The sequence below is a fragment of the Corvus kubaryi genome, unplaced genomic scaffold, assembly GCF_017639235.1.
Source record: "Corvus kubaryi isolate FWS band 111438036 unplaced genomic scaffold, C.kubaryi_AGA036_p1.0 37397, whole genome shotgun sequence".
Taxonomy (NCBI): domain Eukaryota; kingdom Metazoa; phylum Chordata; class Aves; order Passeriformes; family Corvidae; genus Corvus; species Corvus kubaryi.
This window is the reverse complement of record NW_024581136.1, coordinates 12393223-12409639: the sequence shown is the minus strand read 5'-3', so window position 1 is coordinate 12409639 and position 16417 is coordinate 12393223. Positions and strand designations below refer to the sequence as shown.

The 16417-nt window shown below is 63.3% G+C and overlaps 2 protein-coding genes across 3 annotated transcripts; one reads left to right on the top strand and one right to left on the bottom strand.

Annotated features, from left to right (window-relative positions):
- Nucleotides 1-2262: 2262 nt before the first annotated feature.
- On the top strand, nt 2263-12860 carry ECEL1 (endothelin converting enzyme like 1). Of its 2 annotated transcripts, none has more exons than XM_042041862.1 (18): nt 2263-2512; nt 3975-4860; nt 6716-6784; nt 6941-7051; nt 7612-7704; nt 7933-8057; nt 8460-8682; nt 8823-8921; nt 9019-9093; nt 9539-9642; nt 9856-9914; nt 10068-10119; nt 10248-10315; nt 10425-10549; nt 10815-10880; nt 11086-11181; nt 11724-11800; nt 12048-12860. In XM_042041862.1, the coding sequence occupies exons 2-18, from the start codon at nt 4117-4119 to the stop codon at nt 12145-12147; spliced, it is 2286 nt and encodes a 761-aa protein (XP_041897796.1). In that variant the 5' UTR covers nt 2263-2512; nt 3975-4116; the 3' UTR covers nt 12148-12860. The 2 variants fall into 2 exon arrangements, with proteins under 2 accessions (XP_041897796.1, XP_041897795.1); XM_042041861.1 differs by having other exon boundaries at nt 7918-8057.
- LOC121670916 (intestinal-type alkaline phosphatase-like) lies at nt 12858-16312 on the bottom strand. Its single transcript, XM_042041866.1, has 11 exons — nt 16138-16312; nt 15480-15596; nt 15237-15352; nt 14842-15016; nt 14527-14699; nt 14303-14437; nt 14143-14215; nt 13925-14059; nt 13623-13814; nt 13398-13508; nt 12858-13310 (listed from the first exon to the last, which is right to left on the bottom strand). Exons 1-11 carry the CDS (start codon nt 16310-16312, stop codon nt 13048-13050), a joined length of 1665 nt encoding a protein of 554 aa, XP_041897800.1. The 3' UTR covers nt 12858-13047.
- Between the last annotated feature and the right edge of the window lie 105 nt (nt 16313-16417).

Below are 16417 nucleotides of genomic sequence, written 5' to 3'. Positions count from 1 at the left end.
GTGGAGCGGGGGTCTAGCAGGGAAGGTGGGGGGGCGGTTCATCTGGCTGGGTGCTCAGCACCGAGGGGCTGACAGAGGTGAGGGCGGGTGGCGGAGGTTGGCACCGCGCTGCTTTGCATTTTCAATGACAGACCCATGCCGGGTGCTCGGGAGAGTGGAAAAATCTTATTTGTCACCTGCTGGCGATGCGCGGAGGCTCCCGCGCCGCGGCTAATCTTGGGGAAAATGAGGATGCCGGCGGGGTGGCCCGCGGGGTGGGCAGGGCAGAGTGGGGCTGGCGAGCTGGGTGCTGCCCGGGGCCTGCTCGGGATCATGGTGATCCCATGGCACGGATCCTGCTGTTGGGTGCGCCTGGGCTGGGCAGCGCTTGGGCATCTAGAAGCAGGTGCCCTGTCCCCCAGCCCAGTCTAGAAAGGGGTGAACTCTTTTCTTCCATCCCAGCTCCAGCAGCAGCTGCTTGCCTCACAGTACCAGTTCCACAGGTTGGCACTGCCTGTGCATCCTCTCAGGGCACTCAGCGGACTTTTTTGGGGAAAGTCAGCACTTGGAAGTGGGTGCAGGCACCACCTGATGCCCCATGTTTACACACAGGTGCCCATCACAGACCTGCTGTACCCTGGCTCTTTGAGATGCAAACACCTGCGGGACGCTGCAGCGCTCTGCGGCCGGCTCAGATTTATCCATTACTTTATATCCACACGCCTTTAATTTTTACAGCCCTGTTGGAGCAATACCCAGGGCTGTTAATAATGCCAGGCCCTCCCCCGCCCCCCATGTGCATCCATCATGCTCCAACCAAGGTGCCAAGTGTGTCTTGGGGCTGGGTAAGTGCAGGCATGGGGAGGCTGGTGCGTGGCACCCACTCCCATGCCCCCATCCTCCAGCCAGCCCCTTCGTGAGCAGCAGGGTTGGATTCCCTGTGCTCACCCATGAAGACGCCTGACTGGGTGCCCTTGCATCCCCCTGGGGTTGGTGACACCTGGCTGGTTGGGATGCCCAAGCCTGGGGTATCTCTCTGGTGGGATTCATGACTCCCTCTGCCTCGATATGTGCCCCATGAAAGCTGTGCTGCAACACCTGAGCTTGTGTTTAGTGTGCCAGGGTACGTGTGGATGGCAGTGAATGCTTGAGTGTGAGAACACGTGTGGAGGTGCAGCATGTGCGTCTGCAGTGGTGCATGTCAGTGTGTGTGGGTGTACATGTGATGTACATGTGTGCCACTGCCTGTGCAGGTGATGCTGTGTCCTGCTGCTGCAGAAGGCACCATGCCCGGGCCATGCCCAGCACCCCAGCACAGGAAAGCGCAGTCTCAGCAGCCCCAGGCATCGAGGGCTGTGCCTGGGGCCAGTCCACAGCGCCCACAGGACAAGACAGTAGGTCCCACAGCACTGAGCCAGCTGTGCCATGACAAGCAGGGCCCCATGCCACAGCACAGCACCCAGTATGTGCTGTCCCTCCCCAGCACCCAGGAGACCCAGAGCCCTCTCTGAGCGCCCAGGGACGTGGTGGCACGGGAGGGTGAGGGTAGCAGGGCACCCCTGAGCACGACAGGCAGGACGGTCGCGGGGGGCCAGAGCACACAGCCACTGCAGGGGGCCACCGTGGGAATTGCTGGGCTATAAATCTCCTTGCTGGGCCCCCCCGTGGCAGAGAAGCTCACGATATTTATGTTGGGGATTTATCTGCAATGCAGTTTAATATTCCCGGACCTTCGCCTGTGTGTTTGAATGCACGGCTCCCTCCCCATGCCACCCCGTGCCACCCCGTGCTACCCCCGTGCCCACCCTCTCACCCGGCGCCTTCCAGGCTCTGTCTCCTGCCCACCCACAGCCCTGCCCCCTTGCACCCACCCTGGCAGAACGGGACCGGGCCGGGCCGGGCTCCCCGGGGTGCCCGGGCAGGGAGGGGGATGCCGCGCCGCCTGGATGCTCCTGGCACAGGCCGTCGGCCGTGCCCACCCGTGCCCCTCCGGGGTGCCGTCTGCCGGGGGTTTCGGCAGGGTGCCCGGACGGGGAATGCCAGGCGGACTGGCACTGCCAGCCCTGTGGGTGGGTGGCGGGGCCCAGGGACACCCCTGCCCTACCTCCCCGCCGGCGGGGATGAGGTAAGGCTGGCGGGTGGCACAGGGCTGCTCCATTTGCATAATAATCTCGTTAATGGAGCCTGGCCTGCGGGAGAGCCGGGCTGGAGACACCACCCCCTCCCCGCCCCGCCGCCTCCCTCCGGCCCCTCCGCTCCGCCAGCCGCGGCGCGGGGCGCGGAGCGGAGCGCGGGGCGCGCAGCCGGACGGGTGGCGCGGGGCCGGCCAGCCCGCGGCAGCCTCCTGACACCCCCCGAGAGAGCCGGTGAGCACCCCAAGGACCCCCCGAACATCCCGGGCAGCGTCCCCCCAGCACCCCGGGAGCATCCCCCAAGTATCTCGGTGAGCAAACGACGAGCGACCCCCGAGCATCCGCGGACTTCCCGGGCAGCAGAAGGAAGAACATCCCCTCAGCATTCCCCGAGTACCTCGGTGAGCACCCCGCGAGCAGCCCGGGGAGCAGCCCCCGTGCCTGCCGGCGAGCACTCCGCGAGCATCCCCCGAATATCCCGGGCATCATCCCAGGGAGCACTTCCCGAACACCCCTCGAGCAACCCTCGAGCATGCCCCCGAGCACCACAGGCATCATCCCGGCGAGCATCTCCCTAGCATCTCCCGAGCATTTCCCTACCATCCCGGCAAGCACCTTCCCGAACGTCCTGGGCAGCATCCTCCGAGCATCGCGGGCAGCATCCCCCGTGAATCCTGGGCAGCAACCCCGGGGCACCCCCTAGCATCCCCTGAGCGTCTTGGGCAGCGTACTGAGCAGCATCCCCCGAGCTTCCTGGGCAGCCCCCTGACCCCCCCCCCGCCCTGCCGTGCCTGCTGCCGTCCCCGCTAACTTTCCGACGGCAGCAGCTCCCTGGCACGGGCACGGTCGGGCTGTTGCGCCGGGGCACAACTTTGCCCAAGTTGCGGAAGGAACGGGGGCGCGGGGGCTAGGGGAGCCCCGCTGTGGGGATACTGGCCACCTCCCGAGCAGCTCTTTGTCCCCAGCCCGTCCTCCTCCACCTGCAAATCCGGATACCTTTCTGCACCAAGCAAGAAGCGGGGTCTCCTTTTGAAGCCCCCTCCCTCCACTCCATCTTTGTCCCCACCCTCCTTTCCCCATGGGCAGACCCCCTCCTCCCCACATGTCACCCCTGACAGACATCCCTGCCCGTCGGGCACCAGCCAGTGGAGAGGGGTTGGAGGGATGGCGATGGTGATTGTGGGGGGATGCTGTGAGGTGTCCACGGGGTCCAGGGCTCCCCCCAGACTGGAATTAACTTTGCTCACACATCACGCACTGTGCCACAATTTGACACAATGCAATGCAACACGGCGCACCACCACCCCACACAGCACAATGCAACGCCACCCGCCACGGCGCAGCACCACACACTCCAACATGGGGCCATGCAACCTGACCCAGCCCACAGCACCCCAACCCAACGCCTCCCCTCACAAATCTCCCCAAAGCCCCTCTTCCCCAAGCTGCTCACCCCATCCGTACCCCACCCAGAGGGACTGGCAGCCCTGTGCTCCCCCTGGTTGGGAAGGGTTCTCATGCTGCTGTCTGAGGATGGGTTCACTGGAAAACCCCGGACATCCACCCAGTATGGGTGCTCTGACTGGAGCGCTGTGTGGGTGTGGGGGGTGTGTGACATTAGCCGTGCCAGGGACTGAAACCCCTGCCTCCTGCAGGCAGGACCCTGCCCTGTCAGCAAAGGAACTGGCAGATGGGACAGTCATGGGGTAGAGGTGCCACCAAGCTCCTGGCACTACGGACAGTCCCAGTGCCAGCAGTGGAGCATCCATGGGGATGGATATACAGGATTCAACGACAAGAAGCAACCCCCCTGCCTTTGCTCCTCCCAAATCCCCCCTCATCCATCTCCTCTGCCTTTTCCAGGAGTTTCCTGACTCACCCGGACATCACCACCTCCCCGTGGCAGGCACAGCTCCAGCATGAACTGTGGGGTGTCTGAGCCTGCACTCCACCTGCCCTGAGCCCCCTGTACCTGTGGTGCTGGCGGGGAGCCCCATCCCCGGCCATGGAGAAGACCTACTCGCTGACAGCACACTATGATGAGTTTCAGGAGGTGAAGTACGTGAGCAAGTACCAGAGCGGGACCCTGCCCAACAGCTTTGCCCTCCAGCTGGGCGCGGGGGTCAAGAAGCGCCGTGGGGGGCTGCCGCGCTGGAGCCGCCGGGAGGTCTGTCTGCTCTCAGGGCTGGTCTTTGCTGCGGGGCTCTGCGTCATCTTGACGTGCATGTTGGTCCTCAAGTACCTGGCGGCCGAAGGGGACAGCTACTGCCTGGAGGGGTGCCAGGAGAAGAAGGCCTTCCTGCGGGCATCCCGCTTCCTAAGCGCCAACATGGATGCTACCATCGACCCTTGCCAGGACTTCTACTCCTTCGCCTGTGGCGGCTGGCTCCGGCGGCACGGCATCCCTGAGGACAAGCTGGTGTACGGCACCATCGGGGCCATCGCCGAGCAGAATGAGGCCAAGCTGCGGGCGCTGCTGAGCCGGCCCGTGCGGCGCCGAGCCCGTGCCTCGGCAGAGAGGAAGGTCAAGGAGTTTTTTCGCTCATGCCTGGACCGGGCTGAGATCGATCGGCTCGGCCCCCGGCCCATGCTGGAGGTCATCGGGGAGTGCGGTGGCTGGGATGCTCCTCCGGACCGCAGGGACATCAATGAGCTGCTCTACAAGACACAGGGGGTCTACAGTGCTGCCGTGCTCTTCTCCCTCACTGTCAGCCTGGACGAGAGGAACACTTCCCGCTACGTCATCCGGGTGAGGGCACCGTGCCCCTGCGGCCGCCCCCTGCCCCGGCCACCCGCCAGTGCCGCTGGCACCTGCCTGCTGTCACTGCTCTCGCTGCAGCGGCGCTGGGTGCCTCCAGTGTGTGGGCTTGGCTGTAGCAGACGGCTGGGGTGGGGACCCTTCCTGTCCCTGGGGACCCTCCTGTCTTCCCATCGTGGGACCCCTGTGTCAGGCTACCCTGGGGTGAGGGTGGCACCTCCAGGACAGGGCCGGGGACACGGGCAGTACAAAGTGAGGCAGTGCCGCCTGCCTGGGTGCTGAGAAGAGCCCGGCAGGGCACCAGGGTCTCCAGAGTGCTGGCAGCCAAGCCCCTCACCTTGGCATTGTGGCTGCCATCTGTACACAGGGGGCAAGCCCCAGCCAGAGGCAGGGAGATGCCCACCAACCCCCCAGGCATTTGCCCATGGCTTTCTCAGTCCTTCCCACCCCTGCCAGACCATGTCCCTCACCTTGTGGTACCACCAGAGTACAGGTGGGCTTTATGTGGCTGGCCAAGCCTCTTGGTGGGTGTTGGGGTGCAGTGGTGGGCATGGTGGAGCACAGTGGGGATGCCGTGGTGGGCTCGCTGATGGGCACGGAGGTGGGCATAGCAGGGACAGCGTGGGCACAGGTGTGCATGGTGTGGTGGCGTGGTGGGGACGAGGTGGTGGTGATGGCGAGGGCATTGGGGGGGACACAGCGGTGGGGACGAGCCGCCCTGTTCTCTGTGAGACGGTGGGGCTGTGGGGTCAGAGTGCGAGTGGGTGTGCGGGGCCGGGGCGGCGCGGTGCCGGCTCCGGGCCGCGCGTGTGCAACACTAGAGGGAGCGTCTGTCCCAGGGAAAGGGTGGGCGGGCTGGGCGGGGACCGGGAGCCGAGGGGTGGGGCACGGTAGGCGTGGGGGGGAGATGGGTGTGACAGCCAGGGCTGGGGGTCAGGGCTTGAGGTGTCGGGGGTGTGACTGGGGGTGGGTGTGCGATGGGTGTGAGTGGACAGGTGTGTGAGGGGGCTGGGGTTGTGTGTGAGGGCTGCAGGGCACCGTCTGGGAAAGCAGAGGGGGCAGGGGTGATGAGGGAGATGGGGGAGGAAAGCTGGAGGTGCCCATGGGTGTGCGGGCAGCGCTGAGGCTGTGTGAGTGGAGGGGGGCTGGTGATGTGGGACGCGGGGAGCTGGGACAGAGAGAGAGAAGGAGAGGGTTCATGTTTCTGTGTGTGTGTGTGTGTGTGTGTGTCTGTGTGTGTGTGTGTGCATGGAGCGGGGTAGGATGGATGTGCGTGTGTGGGGATGTGAGCGTCCATAGCTGTGTCCAGAGGGGCGAGTTACCTCTGTGTGTGTGTGTGTGAGTGTGTGAGCGTACACACACGTGCAGCTGTGCTCAGGTGTGGGTATGGGTTAGAGGCTGTGCCTGTGGCTGCAGGAGAGCAGGGCTGCGTGTGAAGAGCGAGGGTGTCCATGCAGCTCCCCATGCAGGCTGCAGTATAGGAGTGGGGCCGGCCATGGGGCAGGAGTGGGGACACCAGGGAGCAGGGATGGGGCAAAGAGTGCTGGCAGCATAGGGCAGGCTATGAGGCAGCCTATGTGCCAGTCAAGCCATGAAGCAGGGGCCTGCCCTCTGCCCAGCACTCCCAGCCTGTTGCATGCTGCCCATTGCAGCTCCAGCAGCCTCTGGCAGGAAGGAGGAAACTGAGGCACCGACGTGCCCATGCCTGGGGCTGTTCCACTCCACTGCCGCCCTTCGGCTCCGGGGACACCAGGGGCACTCTGCGATGTGGGGAAGGTGAGGGGTGCCTGGCTCAGCACAGCCCCTCTCCCTCTGCTCACCCACTGCCCCCGTCTCCTCCCCCCAGATCGACCAGGACGGGCTGACCCTGCCCGAACGGACCCTCTACCTGGGGCAGGATGAGGAAAGCGAGAAGGTGAGGAGGGCACAGCGATGCCTTGGGGACACCAGGAGAGGGACCAGCACCCAGCATGGTTGGCAGACAGAGGGCACCCCACTGCCAGCAGTGCCGGGGACTGGGATGCCACGGGACAGTGGGGGGTGGCACTGAGCATCCCTTCCCTCTGAACAGATCTTGGCCGCATACCGACTGTTCATGGAGCGACTGCTCACCCTCCTGGGGGCTGAGCATGTGGAGCAGAAAGCCCAGGAGATCCTGCAGCTGGAGCAGCACCTCGCCAATGTGAGGGGGACGCGTGCCATGAACTTTGGGGTGCCCCTGTCCAGCCCTTGGACATCCCAGTCACAGATTTTTGGGGATCTCCATGTCTGCTCCTAAGCAATCCCATTCCAATCCCTCCTTGGGGACCTTCATACCTGGAACTTGGGGATCTCAGCCTCTTGAGGACCTCATGGCAGAGCACCCAGTCTCACATCCTAAGAACCCCCAGTCCCAGCCCTCAGGACAACCACTTCAGTCCCGCATCTACCCCTTGTGAACCCGCTCAGGGCCCTTGTGGACTTCATATCCAAGACCTGGATATGAAGTCCTCAGTCTGGACCTTGGGGGAAACTGTGTGCCCATTCCTCAGGTAACCCAATTCCTTGGGGACCTTATGACCAGCCCTCAGGGTCCCACTGGCAGAAGAGAGTTCCTGGGGCAGGGAATGGGAAGGATGTGGGTCAGTACCCACATCAGAGATGCCCTCTTGCCCCGGAGCTGTGCCCCAGCCCAGTGCCCTATCCCTGTGTCACCCTCAAGGTGGGCAGTGGGATGGTGACAGCCATGCCCGCCCTGTGCAGATCACGGTGTCCGAGTACGACGACGTGCGGAGGGACGTTGGCAGTATGTACCACAAAGTGACCCTGGCCGAGCTGCAGCGCATCACTCCCACGGTGAGTACCCCTGGTGCCAGCCTGTCACCCCATCCCCCATCTGCCTCTGCCCCACACTTGTCCCTGTCCCCCTGCTCCATGCCCTCAATGCCCACCTCCTGTCCCAGTTAAGTCCACTTGAGGATAACACAATCCTCTGGAGGGAGGCTGGAAAGCCTGGAGGGGTCCCTTCTAGGGTGGCATGGAGCGGGGGTCCCCATGCCCCCCTGACAGTGCCTGCCCTGGCAGCTCAAGTGGAAGCGCTTGCTGGACCGCATCTTCCATGACAACTTCTCGGAGGAGGAGGAGGTGGTGCTGCTGGCCACCGACTACATGCACAAGGTGTCCAACCTCATCCGTGTGACACCCAGCAGGTGAGGGGGGCTGGCACCCCCTGTGCCCCTGGAACCTTCCCCAGCCTGGCAGAGGGCACGGAACAGCTGTGGCTGGAACCTCCCATCATCACCCTCCTCTTGGGAAGGCTGGGCTGGGCACAGAAAATCTGGGAAATCTTGTGGGACCTCACTGCTGTGAGCCCCACAGCATCCTGGTCGCGTCTGGACACCTGGTGAGCCACCCATGCTAGAGGTCACCCGACACATCACACATCAGGGAGAGACATGGTGCCAGACTGTCCCTGTGCCCTCCCCGGCCATGGCCCCCCTGTGTCCCTGAGCAGAGGTGTCCTCAAGGAGGAGTGTCCCCATCCTGGCGCATGCTCCCACCCTCCCCTGTGCCTGGGGACATGCTGGGGTCTGATCCTGTCCCTGTCACAGGATCCTTCACAACTACATGCTGTGGCGCATCGTGGTGGTGCTGAGCGAGCACCTCTCCACCCCCTTCCGTGATGCCATCCACGAGCTCTCCAAGGAGATGGAGGGCAACGAGAAGCAGCTCGAGCCGGGTAAGATCTGCCTGAGCCAGGCCAACAAGCACTTCGGCATGGCCCTGGGAGCTCTCTTCGTTGAGGAGCACTTCTCCTCTGCCAGCAAAGCCAAGGTAGGTGACGCTGCCTATGGGCATGAAGCCAGCACAATCTCCCATCATCTTGCCAAAGTGCCTACTGCCCCCACCAAGGGCTGTCTGGCCGGTGATGGATGGTGGGGATGCTGTGCCAGCACCATGGTGACTCGCCATAGGTGCAGCAGCTGGTGGAGGACATCAAATACATCCTTGACCAGCGCCTGGATGAGCTGGACTGGATGGATGAGGAGACACGGAGAGCAGCCAGGGCCAAGGTAGTGGCCCCTAGCATGCACTCCTGTGCTTGGCCCCATCACCAGCCCGGGGGCACACGGGGTGGGGGCCTGAACCCACCACTCATTTTGCCCACAGCTCCGGTATATGATGGTGATGATTGGGTACCCTGATTTCCTCCTGAAGCCAGAGGCCATCGACAAGGAATATGAGGCAAGGGATAGCCCAGGAGCATGTGAGGGCATGGGCACATGGTGGGGGAAGACATGTCCCACATCTGCATCAGGGTCTCTGGAGATGCCACCCCAAAACCAGCCCCCTCCTGGTGCTCACTGTGCTCACCACTGGCAGGGTGCCCCACACAGGCAGTGCCATACAGTCCCTGGGGTCTGGGATGGTGTCTGCTTCCCCACATCGCAGCCCCCAGAGCTCAGCCCCATCCTCTGCAAGAGTTAGGGGTGCTGGCATGGCCCAGGGACCCCATGGAGCTGACAGAGAAGCAGCTGCGCCTGTGGGCACACAGCATGGGACATGAGAACACACTTGTGACACATCCACAGTCAGCAAGGCTCACAGGGGTGGGAGGACACCACAGGCCTGCCCTCCACACTCCTGGGGCTGGCATCTCCCCTGATGTTGTTTTCCCCCCCGCCCCCAGTTTGAGGTGGATGAGAAGACCTACTTCAAGAACATCCTCAACAGCATCGCCTTCAGCATCAGGCTCTCGGTGAAGAAGATCCGGCAGGAGGTGGACAAGTCTGCGTGGGTATCCCCTTACCCTGGGGGAACATGGAGGGGCCCAGCATGGTGCCACCAGTGCCCCCTGTCCCCATGCCCGGATGCACCCCACAGGGTGTAGGGGCAGAAGGGCACAGGGATGCCAGGAGTGCCCCCCTGTTCCCCAGCTGTGAAAAGGGATGGCCCTTCCATGTCCCTTGGTGTTCTGAAGCCCAGCACTGCTGTCTCTCTGTGCAGGTGGCTGCTGCCTCCCCAGGCACTGAACGCCTACTACCTGCCCAACAAGAACCAGATGGGTGAGCACTGCTTGCCCCCGATCTGCCCCCAGGGTGGGAGTGGGGAGGATCTGAGATGGGGACATGGCCCAGGGTCCACTAGGTGCTGGGTGATGCTGTGGGTGGGGACAGGGCAGGGTGACCCCCAACTCCAATGTTCTCCTGTGTCCCCAGTGTTCCCTGCTGGCATCCTGCAGCCCACCCTCTACGACCCTGAGTTCCCGCAGTGAGTGTGGGGCTGGGGGATGGCTGGGGGTTGCCAGGGCAGGGGATAAAGTGCCATACCCTGGGGTCATCCCCATCCCTGCCAGCACCGTGCTCTCCCCCCTCTCACCTCTGCTCCCCACCTAACAGGTCGCTGAACTATGGTGGGATTGGCACCATCATCGGGCACGAGCTGACCCACGGCTACGATGACTGGGGTGGGTGTCCCCTCCATATCCTGCCAGGATGTGAGGTGGGTGGGGTGGGACAACTAGGCAGGATGCCTGGGTCCCTTGGAACCATCGGAGGTGGCGGTTGCCGTGGCAGGGGGACAGTACGACCGGCACGGGAACCTGGTGCACTGGTGGACAGAGCGGTCGTACAGCAAGTTCCTGAAGAAGGCGCAGTGCATTGTCAACCTCTACGACAACTTCACCGTCTACAACCAGAGGGTGAGACCCCTCTCACCTGCTGGGCAATGCCCAGCAGGGCACAACTGTCCCACGGTGGGGTCCCTGCTGCTCCATCGCTAGGGCTGGCTGCCTGCGGGAGAACTGACTCTGCCCTGCCCAGCCCTGACACCCAACAATTCTTCACACCTTAGTTTGGAAATTCCTCAGGGCACTGGGTGCACCCTCGGTGCCAGGGTGGGGATGGGGAGAGGCCTGGGTGGGGGGGACACCTCTGTTCATGCTGTCATTTCTCCTCTCTCGGCAGGTGAATGGCAAACACACCCTGGGGGAGAACATCGCTGACATGGGGGGACTCAAGCTCGCCTACTACGTAAGTGTCCCCCCACTCTCGGTGTCACAGCCATGGGGCAGCTGCTTATGCCATCCCCATTGAGTGGGCAGGAGAGCCCCCAGCCCCTCCTTGCTCCCTGCAGCAAGGGATGGGCATGATCCTGATTGCTGGGGGCTTGGGGGTGGGTTCAGGGTGGTTTTGGGGGAGTGCCCAGGCCATGCTGAGGGCACCCCTTTTTCTCCAGGCCTACCAGAAGTGGGTGCGGGAGCACGGCCCTGAGCACCCCCTGCACCACATGAAATACACACACGACCAGCTCTTCTTCATTGCCTTTGCCCAGGTGAGCCCCTGTCCTCCTCCCATGTAACAGGTATTGGGGCAGGAGGGTCACCTTGTGTGGAGCCAGAGGCCCAAAGTGGTGGGGAGAGAGCCCCGGGGGACCCAGGGCCCATGGCCAGGAGCCAGGCCAGGAGCCAGGCTCAGCTGCATCAGCAGGTCCTGGGCTCAGGGTACAGAGCTCAGCCCTGAACGAGCACCCCACACTGTCCCATTGCTCCTGTGGACCCTGCAGTAATAAATATGTGTGTCCCCATGACCTCCAGAGGCTCCACAGTAACAAATACACATGATCCCAAACTCCTAGGAAACCCTGCAGCCAGGCAGCTTACAACCCCGGAGACCCTACAATAACAAACATGACTCCATGCTCTCCCAACCCACTTATACCATGTACACAGGCTCCTGGGAGACCCTACAATAACAAATACAACCAGGGCATCACTGCCCTTAAGCCCTAGCAGCCGAAGGGCCATCATGCCCTGGTGGTTGCCAGGACCCAGGGTGCCCCATGTGGCTTGCCCATGGAACCTTTCTCCCCTGCAGAACTGGTGCATCAAGCGGCGATCCCAGTCCATCTACCTGCAGGTGCTGACAGACAAGCACGCCCCGGAGCACTACAGGTACTGGGTGCTCCCAAAATGGGGGGGGCTGGGAGCATGGTGGGTGCCAGCCTTCCCCACAGGTGTCAGTGCTGTGCAAAGTGGGATGAGCACTCTTCTGAGTGCTGGTGCCAGCAGCTTTTGGGTGATATCCCTGGGGCGGGGGACAGGGTGGTGCCGCGGTGAGCATGTGCCCTGAGCGGGGTGCAAGGCAGCAGTGGGGAGTCAGGGGGTGCCCAGCTCTGACATGCCCCGCCCCTCCTGGCAGGGTCCTGGGCAGTGTCTCACAGTTTGAGGAGTTTGGACGGGTTTTCCACTGCCCCAAGAACTCGCCCATGAACCCGGTGCACAAGTGTTCAGTGTGGTGAGGCTGATCCCCCTCCAGCAGGCTGGGACCCTCCATCTCCACCCCCACCTGAGTGACACCCTGTGCCCACCCCCCAACTTCCCATCTCCCCTTCCTATTCTCCAGGTAAAGGGGGCACCCTCGGGTGTGACAGGGGGCCACCCCAAAGGCAGGCACCTGCCATAGGGGTGGAGGCAGCAGAGAGACACTTGGGTTGGGCAGCTGCCTCCTGCCCATCCCCCTCCTACCCACTGCCCTGCACACTGGGGGCTCCTCACTCCCCATGGAGGAACGAGGGCACACCCAGGCACCCCTGTACCCCTTTTTCTGTCCACTCACCCCAAACCCTTCACCCAGCCCTACCACATCCATCCTAGCGTCAGTCAAAGCAGGGGGAGGACTCGAGTCACCATGGGGCTGCCCCGTGCCAGAAGCCTCCCCTGCCCGGTGCCCGCCCCGGCATTCCCCACGCCAGCCCCATCCTGTCCATGCACCAGCCCTGCCGGGGTGGGGCACAGCGGCAGAGCCGGGGCCGGGCTGTGCCAGCCCGCCGGTGAGCTCGGGCACACGGACACTGCTGTATTTTTCGCTGCTGTTTCTGGTCAATAAAGCACTGGATATGCCAGGCGGTTGCCAGGGGCCATGGCCAGGGGATGGGAGCAGTGAGCAGCACCCCCAGCCCTGCCCATATGGCACAGGCACCCCCCTTCCACGAACACGAACACTCCTGTGCCACCAGTGTCACACCCCGTGTTTATTTAACACTGTATTTAACACCCCGCTGCCCGGGATTTGGTGTCCCCATGGCTGCTGCATCCAGACCAGGGATGCTTCAGAAAGCTGCCATCTGCCCGCAGGTGCCACACAGTGGGCAGGAAGGGGAACATGAGTCTGCCCCGTGGGGTGCCCTAGGGACATGGGGTCAGTGGAAGAGGGGCAGAAGGAGGACGGGCAGGAGCAGGGCCAGGGGGGTGGCGCGGATACCAGGGGCAGAGTCCCGCTGGCGGCAGTTGGTGTAGGGCTCGATGCAGGCGGCGTAGGCCATGACATGGGCCACGTAGGTCTGCTCCTGCACCCCGTGGAAGAGGTGGGCCATGGGGCCCTTGGCCAGGATGGCCACGTCCTCACCGCCGTGGGTCTCCGAGGTGAGGGGCACAGCTGCCTGTTGCATGTACTCGAACTGCACTGGGGAGGGGAGAGAAGGGGGTTAAGGGGGGCAGTGATGGCCCCCAGCCCCACCCCACCACCCGGCCACGGTCTCTGTGCCCTCACTGGCTTTGTCTAGGTCCACGTTGGGCCGGTCAGAGCCTGGGTATCCTGGCCCATTCCCATAGAGGATGGATGTGTAGTTCTTCCCGTCAGTGGCTGTCTTGGGGGCCAGACCTGGGGAGGGGTCGATGGAAGAGGAGGATCAGCCAACAAACACCCGTATCACTCCTCTGGCTGCAGTCAGGGTGCCACAGGGCTGGCAGTATGCAGCACAGGGCAGAGCCCCACCGAAAATGGAGGAGCCACGCAGGGTGTAGCCACCAAAGGAGAAGACGTGCGAGTGGTCAGCGGTGATGACGGTGAGGGTCTCAGCCTCGTCTGTCAGGGCACCCGCCCGCTCGATGGCCCGGTCGAACTCCACCGCCTCCGTCAGTGCCTTATGGGCTGCACCGTCGTGGTGGCCGTGGTCGATTCTGCCACCTGCAGATGGGCACCCACAGTGGGCTGGGGACCGACGGCAGCACCCCCAACTCCCAGCCCCACCCTACACCCCCCTCTCAGTGGCCCCAGGGGCACGGGCCCCAACTTACCTTCCACAAAGAGGTAGAAGCCTTTGGGATTCCTGCTCAGGATGGAGATGGCTGCCTCCATCATCTCTGTGAGTGATGGGTCCAGGGTGGTGTTACGCACCAGGTCGTACTTCATGTCTCCAGGTTCAAAGAGACCTGTGAGGGCACATGTTGGGGACAGCATCAGTGCCTGAGTGTCCCAGTGCCTCTTGGGTCCAGGCACAGGAGTCATTTGTTACCCATCAAATAATTCACGCTGGAGTTGGCGGCAGCAGCCAGCATCTCTGTCCTGTTCCAGACATAGTGGGCACCCTGTGGGCGAATCCCTCAGGGGTTAGTGGGTGCCTGGCCCTGTGCCAGGGGCAGTGGGCAGAGGACCATCCCCGCTGCGTCACTCACTGGCCGTGCCTCCAGCCACATGTCGATGAGGTTTTTCCCATCCTCGCGTATCCCATTCTGCTGGCTGTTGGTGGGGTACTCAGGGTCCGGCGTCCCCACAGGGGTCATGTATTTCCGACCACCACCCAGGATCACCTGGGGGTGATGAGGCGGATGAGGTGTTAGTGGGGGTGCCCTGAGAGGTGTCTGTCCCCGCTCCCCTCCTCCCATGTGCGGGCGCTCACGTTGATGTCGATGTTGTGGACCAGCTGCCAGGCGATGTCCTTGCAGCCCTGCAGCCGCGCGTCCTGGGGCATGCTGGCATCCGCGTACCAGTCCCGGTTCACCACGTGCGCGTAGTTCCCTGAGGGCGACGCATGCTGCACCCGCGTCGAGGTCACGATGCCCACCGCCTTCCCTGCCAAACCCCGCTCATCAGGCCCCACTGAGGGCAACACAGGATCCCCACCATCAAGCTATGGGATGCTCATGGGGGGAAAGCCCCCAGTGTGACACCCCTTGTCCCCACAGGGTCTCCCCAGCCCTGCATCCCCCGTTACCAGCATTGCGGGCTCGCTGCAGCACTGAGAACACCTCGTTGCCAGCTGTGGTGTTGCACTGCGAGTGGCGGGCAGCCGCGCTCAACCCCACGGTCTGGTAGTTGCCCTTCACCCCACAGAGATAGGCGGTGGCTGTCCCTGCGCTGTCGGGGACCTGCCTGTCCACATTGTAGGTCTGCCAAGGACAGAGGGGCTCAGGGCAGGGGTCCCTAGTGGGTGTCCCCCCAGCACCCCCTGCCACGCTCATTCGCTCTCCCATGGACACGCATGGGATGGGGAGGGACCCCATGCACAGCATATGTGCAGCCCTGGGGTGCCAGCAGCCCCATGCCCAAGATAACCATGCCCCCATGCCTGGGATCACCATGGCCCCTGTCCAGCATGCAGGAATTTACCTTGGAGAGAGCCACGTAGGGAAAAGCATCCAGGGCAAGAGGGGTCTCAGGGCCCAGCTTCCCCTGCTGCTGCCCCTTTAGGATGCGTGTGGCTGTGATGGTGGGGATCCCGAATCCTGGGCAGAGAGAGGGTCCTGGTCACCCTCTGGATCAGGTGCCCTCCACACATCCCACTCAGCAGGGCACTGGCCGTGTCAGCCTGCCTGCCAGGGGTGCCAGTGGTGCCAGGGGTGCCAGACTCACCATCCCCAAGGAAAAGGATGAGATTTTTGGCTGTGCGTATCCTGGGCTGGAGTTTGAAGGAGGCTTCGATGGCTGCAGCTGCCTGCTTGTTCCAGAAGGATGGAATCTCCTCCTCCGCTGGGACATTGGAAATACCCATCAGTCCCAGCTCACCAGCACTGGCATCCCTGAGGCACCCCTGCAGGGTACCCACATCCCAGGGGTACTCATTCCCTGGGCACTCCCATGCTGGGGCCTCCTCTCACATGGACCAAGTGGTTCAGGGGACTGTATGGGGTGGGCGGAGACCATGCAGGCTTGCACCCACTGCCTGGCCCCAGGGTCCTGGGGCAGGGAACAAGGGGGGCAGCCAAACCAGACATGATGGGATGTTATCTGGCGAGTGGGATGGGGCCAAATCCATGGTAGGGGGTGGTGATAGAGGATACAGGCACTTCTCCCAGATGAGCCCCCAGCACAGAAGCAAGCAAAAACCTGGGGGAAAACCGGTTCAAAAACCCCAGAAGAGCAGGGGTAACTCATACCCATTAATCCTTGCTCAGCTGGGCAGCCCCAGCTCCCCTCCCCAAGCCCGCCTTGTGGCCAGCCAGGCTGACACCCTGCTTCCCCGGACACCCGCTGCAGCCAGCCAGGCACCCGTCCCCATCCTTGTCCCCACCTGGGATGACAGCAGCGCTGAGCCCTGCCCAGAGGCAGAGAGTGAGGGATGCCAGGAGCCACATGGTGAGATCTGACAGCCCAACGCTGCTGGCAGTGTCTGTAAATCCAGCAGATCCGGGGAGGGACTTTGGACAGGGATCAGCCCTAGCAGGGTGTGTGGAGGGGTTCAGCATGTATCTGCCGAGCAGTTTGCACAAAGGCCGCAGGGCTGGGCTGATGGCACCTCCTTGGCACAACACCCTGTGCCTGCTGGGCACAGATGGGCTTGGGGCACAGAC

What these genes read in the sequence shown, in the direction of transcription:
- ECEL1 (XM_042041861.1), top strand. Translation starts at nt 4,117, where the DNA reads ATGGAGAAGACCTACTCGCTGACAGCACACTATGATGAGTTTCAGGAG. An exon ending in CCTCTGCCAGCAAAGCCAAG is followed by an intron (nt 8,683 to 8,822) that starts GTAGGTGACGCT and finishes GACTCGCCATAG; the next exon opens with GTGCAGCAGCTGGTGGAGGA. An exon ending in TCTTCATTGCCTTTGCCCAG is followed by an intron (nt 11,182 to 11,723) that starts GTGAGCCCCTGT and finishes TCTCCCCTGCAG; the next exon opens with AACTGGTGCATCAAGCGGCG.
- LOC121670916 (XM_042041866.1), bottom strand. Translation starts at nt 16,312, where the DNA reads ATGCTGAACCCCTCCACACACCCTGCTAGGGCTGATCCCTGTCCAAAG. An exon ending in GCAGCGAGCCCGCAATGCTG is followed by an intron (nt 14,700 to 14,841) that starts GTAACGGGGGAT and finishes GGGGTTTGGCAG; the next exon opens with GGAAGGCGGTGGGCATCGTG. An exon ending in CTTCTACCTCTTTGTGGAAG is followed by an intron (nt 13,815 to 13,924) that starts GTAAGTTGGGGC and finishes GCCCATCTGCAG; the next exon opens with GTGGCAGAATCGACCACGGC.